Source organism: Zonotrichia leucophrys, chromosome 8, assembly GCF_028769735.1.
Source record: "Zonotrichia leucophrys gambelii isolate GWCS_2022_RI chromosome 8, RI_Zleu_2.0, whole genome shotgun sequence".
NCBI classification, from domain to species: Eukaryota; Metazoa; Chordata; class Aves; order Passeriformes; family Passerellidae; genus Zonotrichia; species Zonotrichia leucophrys.
Genome location: NC_088178.1, coordinates 7,642,752 through 7,666,959, shown reverse-complemented (window position 1 = coordinate 7,666,959; position 24,208 = coordinate 7,642,752). Strand labels below are relative to the sequence as shown.

Below are 24,208 nucleotides of genomic sequence, written 5' to 3'. Positions count from 1 at the left end.
TCAGGGTATTCTGCCGTCCATTTTTGTGAACAATTGTGCTAATCACTTTGTGTATCATGTGTTTCCCCCCTTGCCTTGCCTCAGGAGTGTACTATCCCACTCAGTCCATGTCTCGCTTTGTGCGCCCCCCTCCGTCGGCAGCCGAGGCGGGCGCGCCGTACCTGGAGCACTACGGGCCGTACCTGCCGGAGCGCGTGGTGAGCCCGCAGTACCCGCAGCCGCAGGGCTACCCGCCGCTGGCGCAGCCCATGTACCCGCCGCACTACGACGGCCGCCGCGTCTACCCGCCCGTGCAGCCCTACCAGCGCGAGGACGTGGTGCGCGGCAGCCCCGTGCCCATCGACATCCCGCAGGCCGCCGTGCCCCTCTACGTGCCCGAGGCCAGGGACCGATACCAGCAAACGGAGCCTTACTGCCCCGTGCCTCCACATCTCGGGCAGATCCGACCTTCCTGCCACAGGGTATGGGTTCTGCACTCTGCTTTTCTGCTTGTTTTGGGAGAGAAAGTGTAAACTGCTTGGGGAATTGAATGGTTTTCTACTAAGGCCTTTATGAAAGTCTGAACTTTAGGAAGCGGACCAAAAACTGGAAGGTAACTAAATTACCTTCAACTCTCAGTCAACTCTCCAGTTGAAATGATGTTAATATGTAAAAGTAGGCTGCTTTAGCACTCAAAGTAGAAAAGCATTGGAAATCTCATACGTTTCTAACTTCTCCAACAAAGATTAGGCTGGAGAGGGCAACCCCAGTGCAGAGTAAATACAGAGTAGTGTGGAAATGGTCACACATGCATTCTTGTACTGCCCATCTGTGACTGACCAACTCTGTACCCTAATAATAAACATTAAACAAACCTGCCTTGACAAAAGAATTAAAAATTCTGCTCTTCTGAATTTTTCTAGTTAGATAGCTAACTGGAGGGTATTTCTGCTGTAAGTTTACAAATTGGTTTTGGTAACTCACTAGCTGGAATTGAGTTCTGTAGAATAGTTGGACTTAAGTCATTCAGATTAAAGGTTCTGAATCCTATTGCCAGGTATAGGAAGTGTTTTTCACATAATTTACAGATTTATCAGTTTGAGTGTGCGGTGTTTGTGTTTAATTCTGTTGCAAAGTGAATAATAAATGTGACTAGTGACCTGTAGAATTCTATCAAGTTACCCTACATGACTGTAATGGAACTTGCCATGCTGAACATGTGCCAGTGGGAACTTTGTCAAGTTGCAACACTTGCCTGTTTGTGGGCTGTCCTGAACTAACACTGGCCAGTGTAGGAAAATGTATGTCCTGTATGAAAGTTAACAGGTAGACTTAAACAAAGTGATCATCGCTTGTTTTAATGATTCTATCTGTCCTCTGTATTTCCCTCTCCTTGCAGTACATAGCTGTATTATCTTGTTCAGATAAACAACACTTAGAAAATTATTCATTTTGTACTTGAATGCTTCAGGAGCTTTGAAACATTTTCCTGTCTTCATTTCAGCCTCATCCCAGCCTGGATGAACTTCACAGACGAAGGAAAGAGATCATGGCCCAGCTGGAAGAGAGGAAGGTGATATCTCCACCTCCTTTTGCACCATCACCAACCTTGCCTCATCCTTTTCACTCAGAGGAGGTAAGCATATTTTGACAAAACATGAGATACTGACATGTTTGGAAAATACTTGGGCCTTTACGTGCTGGTAGGTGTAGACAACAGGAAAATCAGAACAATACAGCACTGGCCAGTGTTGGGCAAAGTAAATTTCGTGCCTAGCTGGGAAACCCTTGTAGTACAGTCTCCAGTATTTCAGCTGGCTGTTGATCTACCACTGGTCCTGAGCTCTCTGCTTTTGGTGTAGCCAGGAAAATTAATTTAGAACCATTACTAATTGAAGTAATCGCTCTTCACAGTTACCAGACTTTACTCCTGACATATTTAGAATGAAGTAACAGCTTGATAGAGATTTGTTTTTTTAACCAGTGTCAAAATATCACCTTCGAACTGGCCAAGTGAACAGTCAGCACTGGGAGCGTAGCCAGGGGCTCAGAATTTCACTCACTTCATGTGTTCTCTGGCCCAGTTCCAGAGGGTGATGTTTCTGATAAAAAATAATCCTGGTCATGTTTCTCAAGTTCACTACTGTTGAAGTGCACAGGGATGGCTGTGAAACTGCTTCTTCCCTTCGCTTACAGAACCAGATTTTTGTTTTTGTACAGTACTTGGATGAAGACCTGAAGGTAGCTGGGAAATACAAAGGAAATGACTACAGCCAGTACTCCCCGTGGTCCTGTGACACCATCGGCTCCTACATTGGAACCAAAGATGCAAAACCCAAAGATGTTGTGGCAGCAAGGAGTGTGGAGATGGCGGTATGCAGGGATAAGGGGAAAACAGAAGAGTGGATATTTCTGTGGGTTGGGAAGGACTTTCATTTGCTTTCCACAATGATGACAGTGCTTTATTTCAGCTCAGAAGTGCATTGCAGTCACAGAAAGCATTTGCTGGTGTGTGAAGCACTTCGTTTTCAAAGTTATGAGCAGTCCTACCCTTGTGTAGCTGGTACAAAATTCTGCATATAGTTGCAGGATAGCCTCTCTGCTGTGAAGCCATAGATAGCAAGAATATTGTGCAAGGATTATTCTTTGCATTTACTTGAAATGCAAAAATTATTCTGTCCTGGCAGCTTCTTAATTAAGCATGTCCATCTGTTGCTGCCTGTACTTCTTTCTGTTAGAGAAAAATGCTGCAGCTTAACTTTAGGCAATTAATTCCCTTTAGGTGGCTGTTGTTGCTGTTAAGGGTGTTACTAGTTTTTACTTGAAGGACTGTGATTTTTGGCCAAAAGAGTACCCAAAACTTGCTTTTTGAGAAAAGCAGTCAAAACTTTCACTAGGCTGTTTCTTCTTGAGGGCAATTTCTACATCTCTGCTGCATTTATTCAGTCCTTCACTGAACTTTGGGAGGTGGGCTGTGATCTTACTTGGTGCTGCTCCATTTTATCTAGGTCAGTGTTGCAAAATGAAGGGGCTGCTTGGGTGTTACTGTTGGGAGTAATGAATGGAGAAGAATATAGAGGAGTCCTACATAGCACCACTATTCAATTTCTTCCTAACATTCACACAGCACTCAACATGAGGAGTAGGCTGGTAGCCCATGCACATAGCAAGTCATTCAGGCTCTTCAAGAGAATAGACTGTTTAGCCTGAGAAACTATTTTACAGAGATTCATCTATTCTTCTTCACCCCCCCATCTGCAAAAGTGATCTGTTGATATATTTTTGTATTGTTGGAGTCACAGAGACCTTTCTTTGGCCAATAAGAGGTGGGGGCTAACATTTCTCATCAGAATTCATTCTTCTGTGGACAGATGCTCACCTGTTGCAACCACTTGTTAAATCAGGATTTTTTGGTTCAGCTTCTCCTCAGAAAGGCTCCCTTTTCCCTCTCTGGAATTAAATTTGTCTTTTTTCCATCTGCTAAATTGCTTTCCTCATAAAATCTTGAAGCTGCAGTTGGAAATGGACCCAAAAAGGAGGCTTTCTACTGAAAAAAGCAGAGCAAAAAAATTGCATTTCATCTGCAACTTTCAGCTTTTCACCTGTCCTCTTGCTCTCAGTCCTACACAGTGTGGTTGCCTGGAGTTACCACACTGCCACGTTTGACCTGGGAAAGCACTGAGATTATTTGGAATCAGCTTATTGCTGTCTAAGTGGCAGCATCCAGGAGTGATAAACAGCTCTTGGCTTTCATCCCTGCTGCAAGAAAACTGTGTAAAAAACCTGCAGCTCAGTTACAAGGAGTAATAAGGTTCTAGAGAAATAACCTCCTTTTTCAAGGCTAAACAAAGTATTCTTTGCCCTAAGAGCTAATTTTCACATAAGCAAAATGGGATCACTGCTGCTTTTCAGGTTTTGCCTCCTCACAGGAAAAAATTATCAAGAGACCTTTACTGAATTAATTCTTCAGTGATTTTTTTTTTAAATAATTCATAAGAGATTCTTTTTTTGAAGCACAGGAGTAGTATCACCTGAGTGCATAATGCTGAATATTCTGCAGATGACATGCAGCTTTACTGAGTAAATAGAAGGATATTAAAATTGGTACTAGCATCCTATGGCCTCAAGATTTAAATGTATTTTTTAATGTTTTTTTTTTCCACAATTCCAAAGTAGATTTTCCCTAATGTTTCTGTTTCTAAGTATTACATTTCTTGAGTTTAGGTTCCAACTTAGTTGTTATTGCCATTTCCACCCCTTTATTCCTGCCTCAGATATGTTAACTGTTTTTTGCAATCCTTATCCCCACTGAAAGCTTGCCGACTTTTGTTATAAAATAAAATTTTATTATTAATTTTTATATTATTTGGACTATACCAAAGGTTGTAGCCTTTAGACAATTTTCTTGGTGTAGTGGTCCCACTTACCTTGCTCTTTTTGTTCTACTGTGCACAGTTTTACTTCTTTAGCAGTCTTAACTTGATTTTGGCAATTGTTACCATATTACATTTTGTGGTAGCCAACAGATAGCTTTCCTATTTAACTCAGCTCTTCGAGGACAGTGTGAACATTCTCTCCTCATATGCTGACCCATTAAGGTGTTTGAGTCTGAAATTCAGTTAGAAACCAGGATGTTGCAAACACTAGTGCTGCTTTATGAAAGGTGCCTGAAAAGATATACCAGACATGTCCAAGTAAGTGTGGTACTGAAAAACTCCCATTCTGAGTCATTTGCAGGCTGTTAGGTTATACAATTCTTAGCACTGCGCTTCTGAGAAATTTCTTTTTGACTCTAGAAGGAATGTCTATTCCTCAGAGATGCCCACTGGTCTCTTCTTTGAGTTTATATGAGGGGGAGGTTTTCCCTCTCTTCTCTTCCCATTAGACTTTCTTTGTCTCAGTTTCCATTTGCTGCTGCTCTCTTCTTCTGGATTTGATCAGAATTTTTCAGCTTTTTCATTGTGGTGAAAAATCACTGGTGTTGTAATGATCATCTTAAGGTAGGCCATTAAGGAGATGTCCGTTCTGACTACAAAAACTAGTTGAAAAGTGAAGGGAATAGAGAATACAAGAGAAACTAACTGCACTTACCAAATTATTGTGAGAGGAATGTGTGCTGTCGGTTTTGGGATGAGTTTTGGAGTGCCTTTTCCATGTGTTGTGCAGAATGTGGACAGCAAAGCCATGCGTGAGCAGCGGCTGGACATGCAGCGGCGCGCGGCCGAGGCGGGGGACGATGACCTCATTCCCTTCGGAGACCGCCCAACCGTGTCAAGATTTGGGGCCATCTCCCGTACTTCCAAAGCCATGTACCAGAACTCTGGGCCCATGCAGGCCATGGCAGTTCCGGGAGCTGCCACCAAATCCATCATTTCAGGTATGATCTGTGCTCTTGCATTTTGTTGGCTGTTGCTATTTTCTTTACTTGTCTTGAGGACAAGCCCTCTAAGCTTGTATCTTGTCTCAGAAGTACAGCTGTGGTGTGTGTTAATGGCACTTAAAATAACTGCAGGTAGGGTTATACTGAGAGGACTGAATTCAGGACAAGGTTGCCACAGTTTGCTGAGATCACTTGGTCTGGACAAGAGGAGACCGAGGGCAGACCCCATAGCAGTCTACAGCTGCCTCCCAAGGGGTGCAGAAGGACAGGCCCTGATTTCTCTGTAGTGACCAGTGATAGGACTGGAGCTGTGTCAGGGCAGGGTATGGTTGGATATCAGGAAAAGATTCTTCCCTCATAGGGTGGCACTGAACAGGGAATGGTCACAGCCCCAGGACTGCCAGAGCTCCAGAAGTGTATGGAGAGTACTCTGGGGTACAGGGTGGGATTGTTGGGGTGTTTGTGGAGGGCCAGGAGTTGGACTCTGTGGTCCTTATGGGTCCCTCCCACCTTGACATATTCAGTGCTTCCATGGCATGTTAGAGCATACAAGTGTATTTGTTAGTGATATGTTGTTGCTGTTTGGAAGAAGTTACTTTGTTCTGCTAGTCCCTCTGATAGGAAGCTTATTTTAAATCTGTAGCAGCAGAATCCAGAAGCCTTGCACTTTCCCAAGTACACTATGCAAAACCATCTTGATGAACTATTGTACTGCTGCTCTCCTGCTTTATTGGTAGCTGCTCCTGCAAACTTAATGCAGCCATTGTCTCATGTACTATTAGGCAAAGCAAAAAAGTAGAAGTAGTTCATTTCCAACACATCTATTTTCTAAGCACATGTATAATATGGCCTTCTGTCTTACTCCAAAAGATTGTCTCTTTCTTGAGGTGCACTGCATAACCTTAAGAAAATACTGAATTATTATATTCCCCCAAACTTGCTTCTAGCTCTTTCAGGCAGTAATTTTTTAGACTTTATTACAAGTGGAGCTCTGACTTCCCTGGAAAGTTACTATTTAAACGGTAGTTACTGAGATATGTCAGAATTATCAATGAACTCCTGAGTCTTTTAGGAACTTCAGCAGTAAAAATAACTGCAGTCATCATGTCTAAGTTTTGTTCTGTGTTTGCTCATCTGCCTGAGTATCTGAAGTCCTTCACAGTCTCAGACTCTGGAAGGCTGTCACAGACTGTTAGTCATACAGGAAGAGTAGTGTATTAGGCATTTGAGAGTGGTCAAGGAGAGTATTTCTGTGTTCATTCAAGCAAAAGAAATGTTCAACTTCTCATAATTGGAGGGCTGGCCTTTCTTCTTCTTCTCTGTCTAGTTCTGTGTTGGCTGAATGACTGAAAGGGTGATTTTGTAGTAATGCAATGTGGTTTTCTTCTGTTCCCTGGTAGACTACAGTCCTTATGAAACTCACGGTGGCTGGGGAGGCTCTCCATATTCTCCTCATCAAAATATACCTTCTCAGGGACGTTTCAATGACAGGTAGGACTGCTGTATTTTTTCTTTGCCTTTCTCTAAATTTTCTCTTCTCTATTTTTTTCTGTGCCAGTGGAGTAAAGATTTTTATTTTGAAATCTCCTTGTTTTCCAATCCCAAAGGGAGAGGCTGTCCATGTCAGATGTGGCTGCTCACGGGAAGCAGTTGCCCTCAGCTGAACGGGAGCAGCAGCTGCGCATGGAGCTGCAGCAAGTCGACCATCAGATCAGCCAGCAGACCCAAATGAGGGGGCTGGAGGTTGGTACCAGCGTTTGGAGCAGCACTGGGGGGTGGGATGGAGGGAGATGAGGCTGGTAAGCCTTTCAAGGGCTGACCTTTGTAGTGATACTCAGTAGCAATACTTAATCCTGTGATGCCAGGCATCAGGGCTGTGGTGCAAGTTCCAGCTTTTCTGCTCAGCAGCAGAAACTTCTCTGCACTCCACATGCACACCAACACTATATTTGAATCTGCAGTCTGTGCTTAGTCTTGTTTGCTATCACTCTTTTTCACTCCCCCTGTGTTCAACTCTACTCAGAGGCAAACTTGGGGCGTAGCAGCCTGTTCTTCTTGACTTTACTGCTGCTGGAAATGTCTAATTTTATGTACAGAAAGCCATGAGCTTCATCTGTTTCATGTTTGGCTTTGTGTTTGTACCTGTTTCTTCCTAAATAGCACAAGAGTCAAGAAAGTAAATATGTAATACATTTAGCTTGAAAAATTAAGGCCTAATATTTTATGGCTCTTTGCTTAGAAAAATGTAGCATAAGGAAAGATGAGTATGTGTTTGTAAAAGAATTAATGAGCTGAAATATTTTGATTTTGTGAGACAGGAGTAATGTCAAGCTATAATGAATGGTTGTAGAAAGCCTTCGTTAATTTTTTCCTCTTAGTAAAAATCAGTAAATATTTACCAGAAAACTGTTCTAGGTACTTTAGCAACTATTTGTGTTAACATTTTCCCGGAAGAAAATGCTGTAAGTAGTGGAGAGCAGCTTCTGCTGAAGCTATGGTTAGTTAAGAACACGTGTTACAGAGGAGGGTTATTGCCGATTAGTTTAAGAGCTCACAATTAAGTCACAGCAGTAGTTGCAGTAATATGCATTTGTTAGTTACTTGAAACATAGCTTGTGTTCTTGTGCTCTTGTTTGGGAATGAGAGGAGAAAATGTTTTCAGTCTTGCATGTCTGCATTTGCCATAATACAAGAGTACTGGAAAGTTGCAAAACCTCTAAGTGGCCTTCTCCTGCTCATTCATTGTTGTGATTGTGTCAGTGTTAAATCCTACTCAGTTGAATGTTGAGTCTTGATTTTGGCATAATATGAATTTTGCAGAATTAGTTATTTTGATTAAGAACAGCTTTCAGTTTATCTCTTATGTTTGAAGCTGCATGTAGATGTTGGAAATCAAGGAGTCTTCACTGGTTTGCCTACTACAAATTGATTGCAGCAATCAATTCAGCCAAAGCATGAAGAGCTAGATCACTTTGCTTTTGCATTGTATGAGCATTTCTACTTAAAGACCAGCCAAATGCTGGACTGTGTGGAGTACAAGATGATGTGTTTAAATGCAGAGCCCACACTTGCAGAATTGATTCACATGTGTTAGCAGAGTTTTAGAATGGCTGACATGGCTACTGCTTTTAGTAACTTGCAACTTGTGAATGACCATAGTCACTTGCCCCTCTCTGTTCCTCTGTTTCCTAATGTGGGTCAGTAGAGACCTACATATTGACAGCTACATCTCTCAAGATGATGTAATAGTAATTCTGGCTCTGCTGTAGAATTAGATAAATTCTACTGCTGTAAATAAAGCAGCGGATTTGCTTATCTGCAGTTTTTTTTGTTGAACATAGTGCTCAGAAGAGAGTAATGTTTTTGTTCTTGGGCTTAGTCTTAGTTTTGAGAAGGGAGTGACACATGAAGACAACACATGCAAATTTATGACAGCAAGAGGAATTTAACCCTGCTTGTTTAAAAATTAAAATACTTGTCCATGTCTACAGAAACATGTTGAAACTTGCATTGGAAGTGATTTCAATTGGGACATTGTGAAGTGCGGCCTTGGTTTTGCAAACGAGCAATACTCTGGAATTATGGCCTTAGAGCTCTCTGTGCTTGGTGTGCTGTGTGCTCAGTTGTGTATGTGCTTGGCTTTATGCATTTAGGCTGTTAGTAACAGGCTGCTGTTGCAGAGAGAGGCGACTACCCTGGCAGGCCAGCCACAGCCCCCACCCCCACCTCCCAAGTGGCCTGGGATGATCTCAAGTGAGCAGCTGAGCTTGGAGCTACACCAGGTGGAAAGGGAAATTGGGAAGAGAACCCGTGAGCTGAGCATGGTGAGTGCTGGGGGGCTGGGATGCAGAGATGCAGTGCAGAGCCATGAACTGGCTGCAGCCCCTTCACCCTGGCAGAAAGGCTCCCTGCTGGATGCTCACAGCTCGAGTCATCCATCTTCCTCTTCACCTCCATTCTTCAAAACCTCCTGAGGAGTTTCTGGAGTCTTCTTCATGAAGAAGTTTAATGTAGCCTCTTTAAATGTTAGTTTGTCACCATTTGAAATAAGTGTGGTGCTGACTTTGATGGAAACCAAACTGTCTCCAAGGTCCCTGTGCCATGAGCTCTATAAACTGCTTTAGCATAGGAGACATTGTCTGCAGCTACAGGCTAGTGTTCAGGAGTCTGTGTGCTGTTAGTCTGTGGCCTTTGCTTGTTGTTACAAGGATCATCCCTTCCTTTTGGGAAATACTGTGTCCTGAGAAGATGAGCATATCTAAAAGTCTGTTTTTGTCTCATGGCTTTTGTGGGTTAAACTGTGACTGCAATTTACAGGCCTTCTTCATCGTCCCTAAGGAATGAAATCTCCAGTTCTTTCAACACACTCTTAAAGAATTTTTCATCTGTCCTTTCTTTAAAGGAGAGCCAATCTTCACTGGATATGAAAAACAAGCTGGGCACCACTAAACAGACAGAAAATGGACAATTAGAACCACAAAACAAGGTTCCAGCTGAGGACCTTACACTGACATTCAGGTAACACGGACCTTCAACCTCTCTGTGTAACAGGAGCCACTTCTTCAGGGCTACTCTCTTCTTGAATAAACACCCTTGCCTCACATCAGCTATGATGAGGAAGCACCTACTAGGCAAAGAGACTAAAAATCAAGTTTTTATAGTGCAGGTATGAATTAAGGACCTCTCTAGCTGTGGAGTAGGTGAGTGGAATAAGACTATATAAATTAATGGAATAGAAGACTTGCAGGGAGGAATCCATCTGGTCAGTTTTGGGTGATTAGTAGGGAGAAGCAGGAGTTACACAGCCACCACAAAATACATCTTTATCTGCTGTTTTGGTTTCATGTAAAAGAAATCTCCCAAATGTGAAAGGTATTCCATCCTTCTAATGTTCGTGATGCGGATGTTGTCTAGGAAGGTACAGACTTTGAAGCTACATTCACTTTCAGCTGTCAGTAGTGGACTTTTATCTGTGTAGATGCTGGGATTGATTTCAGTTTACATTTAATAGTTGGAATAAAATGTTTTTGGGAACGCTGGAAGTCTCTGCAGCAAGTATTTAAAAACAGCCACAAGCACCTATGTGTGTTCAGGCCAGCACTGAAGAGAGAAGCTTGCATGCTTACCTAACTTCATGTGAGCAGTTTGGAATATTAATACTTATTCAGAATGAGCATTTTCTGAATAAATGCATTATTGCTGATGAAGTCTGTGCCTTCTTTTTTATGACCAGTTCTTGAGTTTTGTGTTGCACCATCAGATTGACACCACCAGAGCAGGAACTAATTTTTCCATATGGTGCTGTGAAAGTAATGAGATCAAAATAACTGTTTATATTTTTAAAAACAGAGGGAGGGAAATATAAATTATTATTAGGTAAGTTAAATATTCTGGAATATGTACACTGAAGTCCTCTTACTTAGAAATGAAGGAAACATCTCATTAATTGCCACTTTTCACCCACTTCTCCCTTCTCTTCAACTTCCCTTCAGCAGTGATGTTCCGAATGGATCAGCTTTGACCCAAGAGAACATTGGGCTCCTGTCAAACAATATGGCATCTCTGAGCCTGGCAGAGGACCCCGAGGGAGGAGGAGAGGGCCATGACTCCCAGCGAGGGGGAGTGACACCCACATCTGCTCCATGAAGCGAGGCCAGCACACCCTGGAGCTCCTTCTGCTGAGGTGTCAGCAGCTTCCATCGGGTGTTTTCTTCCAGGGATGATTGGATAAACCCAGGAGCAGCAGTAGTAGCAGAGCAGCAGGTCCAGAGGCAATGTGCACAAACACAACTACTAGAAACAAATCCTGCACATAGTTCACATTAACGCATTTTTTAATTAAAAAAATGAAAATTAGCAGTATCTGCAAGCAATTCAAATTAAATTTGTTTTTGTTCTGTGAATGAACTTTATTTTAATAACTTTGGACGCCTTGAATCCCAGGGCTTAAAAAAAAAGATATTATATATATATACTCTGTTTGATTAATTGTATGATCTTAATGAAGTAGGTTTTCTTTTATTTTGGTATTATTACATACCCAGTGCATAATTCCTTATTTACCTTACTAGAACAATTTGGCCACTTCCTTGTATGATTTAAGGGTAAACAAGGAATGAAGGTTGGAGAGTAGCTGTGAATTGCAGCGTCAAAAGATGTGCAGCAAACTTCATCTTAACACAATTCCTCCCATTGTGGCCAGGAACTTAACCTGAGCTTCTTGCTTAAATTGCTGAATTTAAACTACAAATGACAGTCTTTGCAAAGGTGTGGTCCTTTTCAAAGGCTGGCATTATTTAAGGTCTGTGTGAGTTAGAATCTGCCACCTGAGTATCAACCTGCAGTTTGTCAGGGCTGCAGTGAGTCCACCCTGGATTCCTGTTCCATGGGGGAAGAATTGCACTGAGGGTGCAGCACAGATCTTGCCAGCGTTATTGAGAAGCAAATTTTGCCTGATAGATTTAATACTTCTCCAAGTAAATGCTTTATGGGCATAAGCCAGAGAAGCAGTAAGTGTCTTTTGATATTTTTTTTTATAGATTAAAGATTTTGTTCTTGCTGCACATTTTTTACTTTTTTGGCATATGCTGAGGTAAGATCCTGGATATGAAGACCTCTTGAGAATGATTTTTCAAGTGCTGCTCCCTCTCTACCTTCTTGGCCTGTCCTCATTATTTCTTTCTGGGTTAGACTACTAAGTGGGAAAGCACTGGTTATGTAATAAATTACTGCATTGCTTTGGTTGGGTAAAGCAAGAGTTAATAAATTTTCTTGGGTTTTAGTTTTCTTTCCTTAACCTTAACTCCTGCTGAGGTTCTAGCAACCTTGGGCTAAGCTTTGCATTCATCATACTGTTAAATAAAACAACAGGGGGGTGGGAGGGAATACAGTCTCACTATTGCCTACCAGTAGGAGAGTCCAAACAGAAGACTCTTTTGAGTAGCAATTATTTAATTTGCCCAGTCAAGGCACCGCGTTTATATACTATTTCACATTGAATTTGATTATGCCCTACAGACCTGGCTGGTCAAGGATTTGATACACATATTGGCTTGGGATTCGAGCTTTCTTTTTTATTTAAATAAAAATTTATATATAAATATATATATACATATATACATAGTTATATCTGTATATATATTGGGTATGTTTTAAGAATTTTTTCGCATGAGCGCAGCTGTTGTGATCAAATGTCTGGGAGGTAGAAGCACTGAATGAAAATAAAAGCATTTTTTAGCACACCCCCCCACACTTTCCATGTGTCTTAACACTGGTTTATTTCACTTTTAGTTGAACTTTGGCCTCTTAATTGCCTGGAGTAGTTTGAAGCTTGCTTTTTTCTAATGCCTCTTTTAACTTTCGGCAAAGAATCAACTTTGCACTGAAACAGCTTCATCTCCCCTTGCCCCTATCCATCTGTATCTCCTACTTGAAGCCAAGCATTCCAGCCACTCTCCTTGGAGCTGAGCAGAACTGGGGTGATGCAGCTGGGAGCCTGTCAGGTCTGTTCCTCCCTTCTCAGCTCTGGGCATGAGGAGGATGAAGGTCTTTTCCTGGCTGCCTGCTTCCAAGTCACCTGACACAGGCCCTGGGCCCTCTCATCCTTCAGTACAGAGCACCACCCTCAGGTCAGCCTTCTCCTTAATTTTAATTAGTTTGCTCCTTCCTGCTGTGTCTTTATTAACACAGGGAGCTTATCTTAGTCAAGATAATTAGTGCAATATTCTAATCTAGGAGGACAAGCCCAGAATGTGCCTTTTTTTAACTGTAGTAATTGTGGGTGTAAAATTTAATTTTCAAAGATGGTTATGATAGGTTGGACACTACAGATTCATTTGTAATACTAGGAAGAAAATCTAGAGGGGCAAAAACCTCTTTACCTTTTATTTCCTGGTTCCCTCACCAAGTTAGGGATTATTCTTTTCTCCACATTTCTCCTGGAATTCTTCAGTAAGCACTATTTTAGATTGCTGGCCTACATATGATGAATGCTTCCAAAATCTCTGGATTAGAAGGGGGACCTTACTGGGTTTTTTTTTCTCCTTCATCCAGCTCTCTGTGCTGTACTTTGTGCATAACGTCCTTGTTGTGATCAATGTGTCCAGGTGAATGCCCTGTTTGCCCAGAATTATAGTTTGGCTTGTTAAATAGTTTACTTAGTATCTACTAACAGTATTGATTTTCAACTTTGTTTCATCCCCTCTTCCTCTTACCTTTTTTCTGCTTTTTTTGCAGAAGTTTAGTTGATTAAACAAAACAGCAAAATGCAGTGCATGCTTTTAAGTTTTTTTCTGGAAATTGCACCTGAAATGTTCCAGTTTTGTGGAAAAACTGGGAGACCCTGGGGGACAGCTAGCTCTGTAAGTAGTGGCAGCATTGATGTTTACAAGCATGAAAATGTCTGGAGTGACTCTGTGTCTTTCTGCACTCACTCCTGTAGCCCATCATTGTCCCAGTTGTACAGGAATTCTGGCCACCTCAGTGAAATTGGTCTTGGCTGCCAAGTGCTTTAGTTCCTTCTGTTGGGCAAGCAGCAGCAGTATTACCATGGTGTCAGGGCACTGCTGCATCCTTTGGTAGGTAGGTTAAATTTTCTGCTGCACCAGACAAGTCTTGATATTTGGGTTTCAGCCAGATGGACAGCATGGACAAACCTTCAGAATAGGAAGCTTCAAGTGGTAGGTTAAGCTTCAGTGTGTCAGTGATTCAGTCAGTGTGTAGATGATGTCTGTTTATTCTGTGGTGTTATTTCCCTCCTTCTGTCAACATCTCATCTGTCTGTCCTGTGACCTAGTTCTTTCCTCTTAATAGGAGAAGTTTAAACTTTTTCTTCCACCCTTCTTGCATGCTGTCCTATTTCAGAGTAGGGTTTGTTTTCTGTAGATCAGAGCACCTTTCAAGCTAGCAGCACTTTTATCCCTGTTCTTCTCAAGTTCTTCTCTCTGTAGTCTTTTCTGAGCCGTCTCTCCCCTTTTTGTGTCTTTTTCTCCTGTGGCTTGCCCATCCACCCTCCCTGATTGTGTAACAGTGACAGCTTGCTGCCTCAAAACAGAGCATTCAAATGAATTCGCTTAGCCAATAACTTCTGTGAAGTTGCCTTTTCTAATGGTGTTATTACTCAGTGATGCACAAATGTGATATTGCCCCTACTGGTAGGCAAACAGGGGATCTGTATAAACATGGTAAACTGCTGTTTTTCTTTAAAGGAGAGCCAAAGACTTGTGCTTTACACTTTTTTTTTTCCCTGGTGTAGCCATTTTGATTGTCAGACATTTGTGTAGGGTATTGTGAGTTGACTGTATTATCCTAATAACAGTTTCCAAAAGTTAATGATTGTCAAGCCTTGCCCATGCATTGAATTGTGGAAGATCATTCCATTTAGTCAAACAATTTGCAATGTACTGAGATGTATCTGAGGTGTTGTGATGTGTTTTCAGTCTCTCATGCACTCTCTCAGCTGACTGAATGGCTCTTTTAGAGAGGGAGAAGGAACATAGAAATGTTATAATCCAAGAAGCCTTGTTTTTAAGTGTTTCTAAATTGAATACTGATTGAAAATTTCTTCAGTTACAGTAAAAGATAAATCTGTGTTACAAATGTGACTGACTTTTAAGTCCACTGGGACCGAAAAGATTTGTGAAACACTAGCATTGCATTAAATTAGATGTGGAAGAACCAAACTTGTGATGATATTGTCTCTTGACAGCATGGACTGAGTAAGGTGGGGCAAATTTTGTGCTAGAAAGGGCCAGGAGTGAGGCTTTTATTGATAATACAAGAGAGCTGCTGGCATTTCCCTTCCTTGAGCTACTCACTCTCACAGACTTCTTACTAAAGTTTTTAGGTTCAAAGAGAAATCTTTTAAAGTCTGAGTAGCATAAACCCTCATTTCCACTGCCATTTATAATTTTGAACTATAACAAAGCAGACTTACAGGATAGTTATCTGGAAGACCCCCAATATAAAGTTTTTTTCCTGGACTGGCTCTTTCAGACCTGCTTTTATGAGAAAGAAGAAATGCCATGCCAGTGTTCAGGAGGCTCAACAGTGGGAGTGCCAGCCAGCTTCTCTGCTCAAAAATGGGAGAAAAGACCCAAACATACGCAGTGTGCAAGTTTTTGTGCTTGTCTGTGTGTGTATGGAGAAGTGATTTTGGTCCTAGGATAGATAGAAGGAACAAGAGCAGTGCTGCTGGGGCATGGTGTTACCTTCATATTCAAATTTTGTCATCATTCACTTTCCAAAACACAGCCTTCCATTCCTGCCTCCTGATGTTGCTGATTTGAAAACAACCAAAAAAAAGTTAGTGTGTCAGCAACTTAATTTCTTGTATCACAATAAATCAATTTCCCTGGGAGGAAAAAGAGAGCAAGAGTTTTTGAGTTGCCTGCATGGTAATGGAGTTATGAACTGGAAAAACATCCACCTTGCTTGAGTAAGTGTAAACTGAATTTCTGAGTAAAAATGAAGAAGCTCTTCTGAGCCACCTTTTGTGTACAGCTATGGTGCCAAGAGATGGGTGGTTGTACAGATTATTATGTGGGACAAATTGATTTGCTCTCAATTCAAATGGACTCTAAAATGTCAAAAACTTCATTGGGAATTTTCATTTTCATAGTGAACTGTTACCAACTGCATTATTTTATCTTGGAATGTCAGGGGATGACAGAGGCTAAAGTTAATCCTAGTTATACAACATAAGAAAGGGATCTGGGGAAATGTTGTCCCAGCAGTGTCCTTCTACAGTTAACATGTGGCCTTTATTCTTCTGTAGGAAGAAGAATGTAACTGCTTAGTGTTGTCACAGACTTCAGAGCACTTCTTGTGATGCAGGTAGAGCCTTGGTTAGCAGAGAAAGGAGAACAAATTTAACATTTCTTTTCTTTATAATTTTATTTCCTATTGGCAAGTGTGATATTGTGCCATGGGAATTGTGGCAAGCCAAGAGGCTGCAGCTTTTTTTGAAATTTCCCAGTATAAAGAGCACATGGCAATGTGGATTTGTCTGCATCAGGAACATCACAGTCATTTGATGCTTAAAATATGTGGCCATAACAATCAAAATTGGTTTCCTGTAGCTTAGTAATGTGAGTAATTATCTGATCTTTCCCAGGCAATCTTTGCAATCCCAGGGAGCTTGTGTATGATTTTTAGTGCTAATTGCAAAGTATTCAGCAGTTGGAAGGGTTTAGGTGCCTAACTTCATCCAGCAAGGCAGCTTTCCTTGGATATACTGGTTGGATGTTTTCATATGCCAGGAAAGTACTGTTTTGAAGATCTGCATGTTTTAGGAAAACACAATTGTCCAATTTGAAAAATACAGTATTGGGAGAGACAGAAGCAACAGGTAGTGCAGTCTCTGGCAATAAAAAACATTAGACATGATGGAATTACATGTAAAATGCATATGGGGTAAATGTATCTGTAAGAGGAAAAAAAATATTGTGGAGTATTTGATGCTCAAGAAATTATTTGCTTCTTCATAATGTTAAAAAGATTTTGTTAATAGTTCTGTGGCAGACAGTACTCACAAGTCTTTGGCATCCAAACCAGATTGTATATCAGATGGATCCCACAACTGGATGTGTGCACTGACCTCTTTATTTGTAGCTTTTTAAAAAGAAATTTGGCAGCAGCCTTTAATAAATGCATGAAGCAGCCTGAGAGGAAGAAGCAATCCCGTTCATATCACAGCTGCTGCACAGCTCACAATTGGTTCATCTGCAGCCTCTCCCAAGTGAAGCTGATCAACATGGGCAAAACAAATCACTTTGAGAGTTTCCCCTAATTTTAAGGAGTTCCCATTCCCCCTTCAGCCTGTGCTTGCTGTGTAAGCAGCTTCCATGCTCAAAGGATCTTTCCTTCAAGTCAGCTTAGCAGCTGTTCTGTAGCTTGGCTATTTTTCCATATTTTCTCTAACTGGTAGCGTCGTGTTAAGCTCTTCCCCTCATTGTATTTGTTGCTATGGGGAGGAAGAGGTGAAGCAAGATGTGTGAGAGGAGGGAGGAAGAATTGTGGGATCTGTATGACAGCTCCCACTTCTTTGAAATCATCTACTTCCAGTTGTGGGATTTCTCGATATATGATTTTTTTTGTGGTTTTTGTAAGTCTCATTTTCTTTGATCTTGTTAGTTCCTTACAAGTCTCCCCGAGACATTCTGCAGTCATTATCACCTTTTTGGGTGGAGTTTATTTTATTTTTTTGGGTTGTTTGTTTTGTTTGGTTTTTTAAATAACTTTTTAACATTGGTGCATATATGCTTGGGATAGAGCTCATGTAATTATCCAATCGTATTGATTGTATGTGATTGTGCCCTGCAGAGGTATATTTAACAAAAAATAAAATAAAGGATAGCCTAGGTAATAAAGGAGACCATGAAATTTGTTGAGTCAGGTTATGAACTATTTCTCAAATTTATATAGGATCCCAGACAAGTGAAATTCCATCTGCTGTGTTCATGAATCAATGCTAAACAAAATATCATTCATTCTCTCCTTGTGTTTTTCCTTGCTTTTCTTCTGCTGTTTTCTTCCTTTCCTGTTTCTCTTTGCCATAAACAAAAATTCTCAATCTTTCATGGGAATGGCTGGTTCTGGGTTGATAATGTAGATAATTATTGTTTGTGGCTATCAAAACATTCACAATAGGAGTGGAGATGAAGTAGAATGTACGAGAAGAATTCCATAAGTTGAATTCTTTGCAAGTTCAGAGAAATTACGAAGTTTTGTACATACAGGCCTGGTTGTGGGGGAGGTGTTCAGAGGTCCATGGGGAATTGCTGTGTCTTCTCCAGGAAAGGTTAGGTGCTTTACTTCCTCTTGGGGAAACTGAGATAACAAAAGGAGTAGAAGAAAGTTCTCTATATCCAACTCTCTGGGCCTGTACTCCTGCAATATACTTTTTAGACTTGACAGAAAAACCTTCTAGGTACTCTATTGAAGTAGGACAGAATGCATTGAAGGAGGCAAAAGGCAAGAGGATCCAGAGATTTGAAAGTCAGTATTGGTCTTCTTTATTTAATTCTCAGACCTTTAGAGCCGACAGTGTCGCTTTTATGTGAAAGAACAAGGGAGTGGAGACCTACTGTACATGAATGGCAGTTACATAGGGAAAAAAAAGTTTAAATGCTATTTCTTCTTCCCTCTTCTCCTTGCTTTTCTGCCTCTTTCTCCATGACTTCACCTTGCTCTCACAGAATATCTGAGGGTCCTTTGAGCTGCAGATTGAACAAAAAAAAAGTGGAAAAGTGATTCATTATGTGGTTTGTAAATAGATGAAAATGTCTACAAGGTCTTACCTGCTTTTCTGTCAGCATTTATGTTAAGTGATAAATTAATGAAGAACACTTTGAAGTATCTCTTGTTTTCTGTCTGGGATGAATGTACATTCTTCTAAATTTTGTGTGAGGGCTAAGACTGTTGGACCATCTGAGTAAGCTTTTAATCATCTCAAGGTGTGTGTTCTCTGCCAGGCTGGAGCATAGGAGACACCAAATAGCAGAGAAGCCACATATCTCCTGGGTTTGGTCTGCTCTCTTCTGACTTCACCTGTAAACAAAGTGGCTCCTTCCCCTGGTCACCAGAAGTGAACAAGAAAAGATACTCAAAATAATCAGGTTTCTTTAATTGTTCAGAGCGTACATATTTTAAAATCAAACCAGACCCTTCAGAGCAAGGAGTGAGCAGGATTTGTCTAATGTTGAGCCTGGTTTGGAACTTGCCTTAAAGTGCAAGTAAGTTTTGCTCCACAGTCTGCTTTGTGGTTTTTAGTCTTCTCCTTTCACACCTTTTTGTGGTCCTTAATAAGTCATTGTCTCTAAATCTGTAACTGGATGAAGGTGCTGCTTCACTGAAAAACTGATCCTTCTACTCCAGGGCAAGCAGGGCCTTCTGCCCCTTGAGTTTGTGCATAATGCTCATTACCTGGGCACCATGGAGCAAGGTAAGGTGTGTTTTGCTGGGCTGAAGACCGTCACTGCTCATTTTTAGGCCCCCTCATACTTCCACACTTAATTGCTGAAAGAGTCAAAGCATTCAGTTCCTATAAAGGAATTGTATTTAGTGGGAAATCCAGCAGAAAACTAAGTTTCTGTTGGTGATGGTTTCCTCACCCTTTCTCCCACTAGTCTGAGGATTCAGGGTCCTCAGGTAGTGACTCACTTCAAAAGGAAAAAAAAGAGCTGAATTTCAACAGTTGCTGCTTTTAAAAAGAAGATCTGAAGCACTGGAGAGTCAGATCCCTCTGGAAGGAGGTGGTGGGTGCTCTGCATCAAGAGAGATTGGGAGAAACTTGCTGAGTTTCTTAATGTGGAAAAGAGGAGAGACCAGGCTCAAGTGGATGGTGGAATTTTTGTCCCCTTTGGATATGAATAGCAGGACAGAAAGGATCTTGGAAAGATGAGCTCATGAGATTCCTTGATCCCATCTTGCTCTGTGAGTGCAAGAGTCATTTTCCCTGTGCATATCCATGAAACTCAGCAGTGAACACCCAAAGCACAAAACAAAGTGAAGGCAATTTGTTCCTCCTCACCAATCAGGTATGTTTAAGAACTGTTTCTTTCCAGCTGGGATGTGTTCAGTTGTTTCTGTAACCACCTTCCTCCTAACTGTGAACTCCAACTCCCTGAAGACTAAAAATGTGGGAGAGACTAAAACCAAAGTGTGATGCTTCATCTGTCCTGTCACAGGCTGCCAGGCTTTGGTGCTTGCTTTAGAGCCTCTGATCTTTTCTTTGGGTCTGGGAGCAGCAGCTTTGGGAGAAAAACAGCCCCTGTATTAGAGCAAACAAGGCATCCAACAGTTTGGATTAACACTGGCCATCCTGGGGGCTTCCTGGGTAGCTCTGCTCAGATGCAAGTGCTGGGTTGTTGCTTGGAGCCAAACCAGCCATGAATGACCACTTACATGCAGCATTCAAAAGATTATTTACTCAGCTACCCTGGAATAAATGCCCTGGGAGCTCTGTGGGATGTGCATGGTTGTTTGCTTTGGGTTTTACTGCTTTGAGCTCCCTCTGAGCATTGGGTAAATGGAAACCTGTGCTTGGGTGTCTGCCTGGGTCTGGAGCATCCCTAATCATCTGAAAACCCTGGGATTTGTGAGCATGTCAGTTACCTTAAAAAATTAACCCAGCAGCCACCTGAAGTAACAAGGTGCAGTATGTGAGTCCTTCCTTTCTCATGGAGGACTTTTTTACATGACCCTTCACTTCATCTCCACAATCTCTGTCCCATTTAACGATGTCCCACACTGATACAGTTAAGTCTTTTACTTAACCCAAACCAATTTGCAATTGCATTTTCTATTAAGGGAAAATGTTCCTCTCACTGGAGGCTCAGCACCTGCTGAGCCAGCCTGCTCCTGGGATTTGAAATTCAGGGAGCAATGCTGCAGGGTTTGTGGAGCAGCTGCATCCTGGATCAGAAATGGTGTTTAGTCCTGCTCACTACTCTGCCCTGGGAATCTGGACAGGAGCTGGGGAGCTGCTGTTAATCCTCAGCTTTCCAGCTGTGTAAGTGAAAGGTCACAGAATATCCTGGACTGGAAGGGACCCACTGGGATCACAGAGTCCAACTCCTGGCCCTGCACAGACACTCCAGCAATCCCACCCTGGGCCTGAAAGTGTCCCAGTGCTCCTGGAGCTCTGGCAGCCTTGGGGCCGTGCCCATTCCCTGGGGAGCCTGTTCCAGGTGAGTGTGTTTAAGATGGGATGTGTTTGAAACTGCAGAATGTGAAGTGGGGCAATTTCTCCCAACTTGTGTCTGTTCAGGAAATGGGATACAGGTGACAGGGCTTGGGACAGATGGAGGAAACATTTTGCTTAGCTACAGATCCCAAAATTAGATCTACAAACAGCTTTATATAATTTTTATTCAAACTCTTGAAGGGTTTGAGGTTTTTCTCATGGGATAAGCAGTTCCTTTTCTGTTGGCAAAAACTGAGGGCATGTGGCACTCATGTGGGGTAGGCTCCCTTGTCAGATTGAACTTTAAAACCTCTTTCAAACTAAACATTGCCTCTTTTTTCCTACTCTTTGCTTAACCTTCGGTAGCTGGTCATCAGCCTTTGGCCTTAGCATCCTACTCCCCTCCCACCATCCCCTGCTGCTGTCTCAGCTCTGTTTGAGCACAGAAATCCAGTGAGGAAACTGCTTTGGGCTCAAGCAAGGCTGTTCTCTCAAAAATTTGCATTTACCTCCTAAAAGCAGAAGGCTTGGAGGTACAAGAGGCAGGTAAGGAAAACAGATTGCACACATCTTTCATTGTTAATTAATTCCTTGAAACAGCTTCTTTTCCCTTAGTAGGAGCCATTGAATTTTAGCTGCTGCCAGAGTGGCTTTTTGCTCTATTAGAGAGAGTTCTCCCACCCTAGGTGTCATGAAGGCTGGCATTCTAAATTGTCAGGCTTGGCTTATCCCCAGCCTGCAGCAGGTGTGGTGTGGAGAGCAGTTAATGAAGTCAGGAAGCCCTGAGTAATTGCTGGCTGCAAAAGAGCACTGCTGGTTTGCTTTGGAGTCAGGTGTTGGGGTGTGAAGCAGTGGGGAAGGTTTCTCAAGAGCCTAAATGAATCTCAAAATGGTTTGAGCTATTGTACATTAGCTGGACTGTGTAGCACAGTGCTTGGCTGCTGTGGGACATTCCCACCACTACCAGTAGCCCCAGCAGGTTCAGTAGGGTGGGTGCTGGGGGTCTGTAAGGCCAGTTATTCATCCTGTCCTGCAGCCATGGAAGAGTGGGATGGAAATGGTGTGTGCTGGTGAGAGCCCAGCCATGTTGCACAGCAGCCAAGAGATCAGGGAGTTTCTCCATGCTTTCCCAGAGCCTTCTGATTTGAGCTGAATCAGCAACTTGTTTCTTGGCTTTCTGCACTTTTTGTTGCTTCACCCTTATAAGAACCTTTTCTAATTTCTGCATTCCCCCTGCCAGTAATCCTTTTCAGGCAGTGCTGTTGTGGGACTACTTTTGGCATCCTTCCAGATTGACACATGGAGTGCATGTCAGTGCTGCAGAGGAAAAGGGAACATTGAAGAGCTGTGGGGGGAGGACGAGTGGGTTTTGGCCAAATTTTATGACAAAGAACTGGTCTAAGAAACAGCAGGGGCTCTTGCCTGTAAGAGACAAGATTGGATGTGTCAGAGGCTGGGTCAACCTTAATGGATGGTAAAGTAGATTGAAGGTGTTAGCATGAAGTCCTGTATCTTCCCTGAACTGATGGAGTCAGGGCTTCACTGCAGAGTAAAAACAGGGAGTCTTTCTCATTTAATGAGGACAGGGTGAGGATGGAGGTGCCCTCCCCACTCATGTGCTTTGGCCTTTAAGTATGAAATTAGATGAGCAGCACTTGGTGTGATGGCAAACCCCACGAGCTGCTTCTGGCTTGGCTGAGGCAGGTGTTTGTCCTGTACAGACGCGGTCAGGACATGGCTTTCCCTGGAGGGTGCGTGGAGTGACAGGCCAGGGACCATGGTGAGGTTTGTCCTTTCCATGGTGGGACTGCCACAAGTGTGTCAGTGCTGCTGGAGCTGCAGGACCAAGTGTGGGTGAGGGAGGGCTGCTGCAGGCAGTGGAGGGCTCTGCTCCTGGCCCCAGGATTGCACACTCTGGAGCGTGTCTGGCTTTTGCCGGCTGACTTTTCCTGTGGGATTGAAAGGTTCGGAAGCACAGCACTTCCTGGAGTATTTTCAATTGTCTTAATATTTTTCTTTCTCTTGGCCTGGGTGTTGTTTTTTGTTTTTAATTGGTTAACTTCCCTCCCTTTTTAGGTTTTTCTTTTCCCCTTTGTGGTGTTGCATCTGTCCTAAACCTTTCGCAAGATGATCTCTGTGTCATTACCAGCGAGAGCTGTGGCCATGACACAGATGTAGGAGATCTCTGGGGCCTGAGATCTCCCCTTGTTTTGCTGTGCTATCAGCCTTGGGCTCCAGACAGTCTTGGTGCCAGATGAGGTAGTTTCTGCTTCTGCAGAGGAACAGATGAAGTCATTGGCCTAGAGCCCAGGGAGGGTGTTGTGGAAGAACCCAGAGGTCTCCTTCATCCCAGATCAGCCTTTGAGCCTGCTCCCATTTTCCTCCAGCAGGTGCTGGCCCACCAGCACTGGAAGATCACAGACATGGAGGTCACCAGTGCTAAATGCAGGTGACTTCTAATTTAGTTTCTCAGAAGGCAATGCTTGGTAGCCATGGCAGTGAGTATGTGGAGGCAGGCAGAGACTTACCTAACTTAGACACACGTTTGGAAAAGTGCCCTGTAGCAGGCAAGACCTGGGCAGGCTGCCAGCCCCTCCCAGTAGTTGTTTCCCAAACTGTGGCTGTGGTGCTTGAGCTTCCTCCCATGGGGTACATACACAAAGCAGTCATGCAAAGGGCAACTTAGAACCACAGCATGCAGGCCCTGGGATGGCTCATGAGGCCTTGCTGCCAGAGCTGGTGGGAGATGGGATTTAGGAGGAAATTGTTCCCTGTGAGGGTGTGAGGCCAGAGAAGCTGTGACTGCCCCATCCCTGGAGGTGTCTGAGGTCGGACAGGGCTTGGAACAACCTGGTCTAGCAAAAGTGTCCTTTCCTATGGCAGGGGTGCAACCAGATGATATTTAAGGTTCCTTTTAACTGAAACCATTCTGAAGTTCAGTGTTTTTTAGCAAAGGGGAAAATATAAATTATCTCTCTCTGGCTGGAAGATTTTCTGAGAACTGCTTTTGCTGGAACACAGTAATTCCCGTTAGCCTGCACTCTTTAGGTACCAAGTACAACCAGTTTGCATTGAGGTGCTATGAACTTTGGACAGGAGTTGGTATGATGTACCAGCTGCACCATACATGCTTATAAAGTACATTTTTTGGGAATTAGAGATGC

General features: G+C 42.6%; 1 protein-coding gene across 12 annotated transcripts in view; it reads left to right on the top strand.

Moving 5' to 3' along the window:
- Window positions 1–24,208, top strand: part of RC3H1 (ring finger and CCCH-type domains 1) — a 73,464-nt gene that overhangs the window by 44,575 nt on the left and 4,681 nt on the right. For 4 of the 12 annotated variants that reach the window (XM_064719507.1, XM_064719510.1, XM_064719508.1 and 1 more), the window contains exons 12-20: window positions 85–461; window positions 1,484–1,615; window positions 2,200–2,352; window positions 5,146–5,356; window positions 6,760–6,850; window positions 6,967–7,102; window positions 9,013–9,183; window positions 9,762–9,877; window positions 10,852–18,705. In XM_064719507.1, the coding sequence (XP_064575577.1) occupies window positions 85–461; window positions 1,484–1,615; window positions 2,200–2,352; window positions 5,146–5,356; window positions 6,760–6,850; window positions 6,967–7,102; window positions 9,013–9,183; window positions 9,762–9,877; window positions 10,852–11,005 (1,541 nt within the window). In that variant the 3' untranslated portion in view covers window positions 11,006–18,705. Of the gene's footprint in view, window positions 1–84; window positions 462–1,483; window positions 1,616–2,199; window positions 2,353–5,145; window positions 5,357–6,759; window positions 6,851–6,966; window positions 7,103–9,012; window positions 9,184–9,761; window positions 9,878–10,851; window positions 18,706–20,688; window positions 21,049–21,387; window positions 21,591–24,208 lie in introns of those variants that run through there. The other 8 variants (XM_064719513.1, XM_064719512.1, XM_064719514.1 and 5 more) reach the window with 8 other exon arrangements.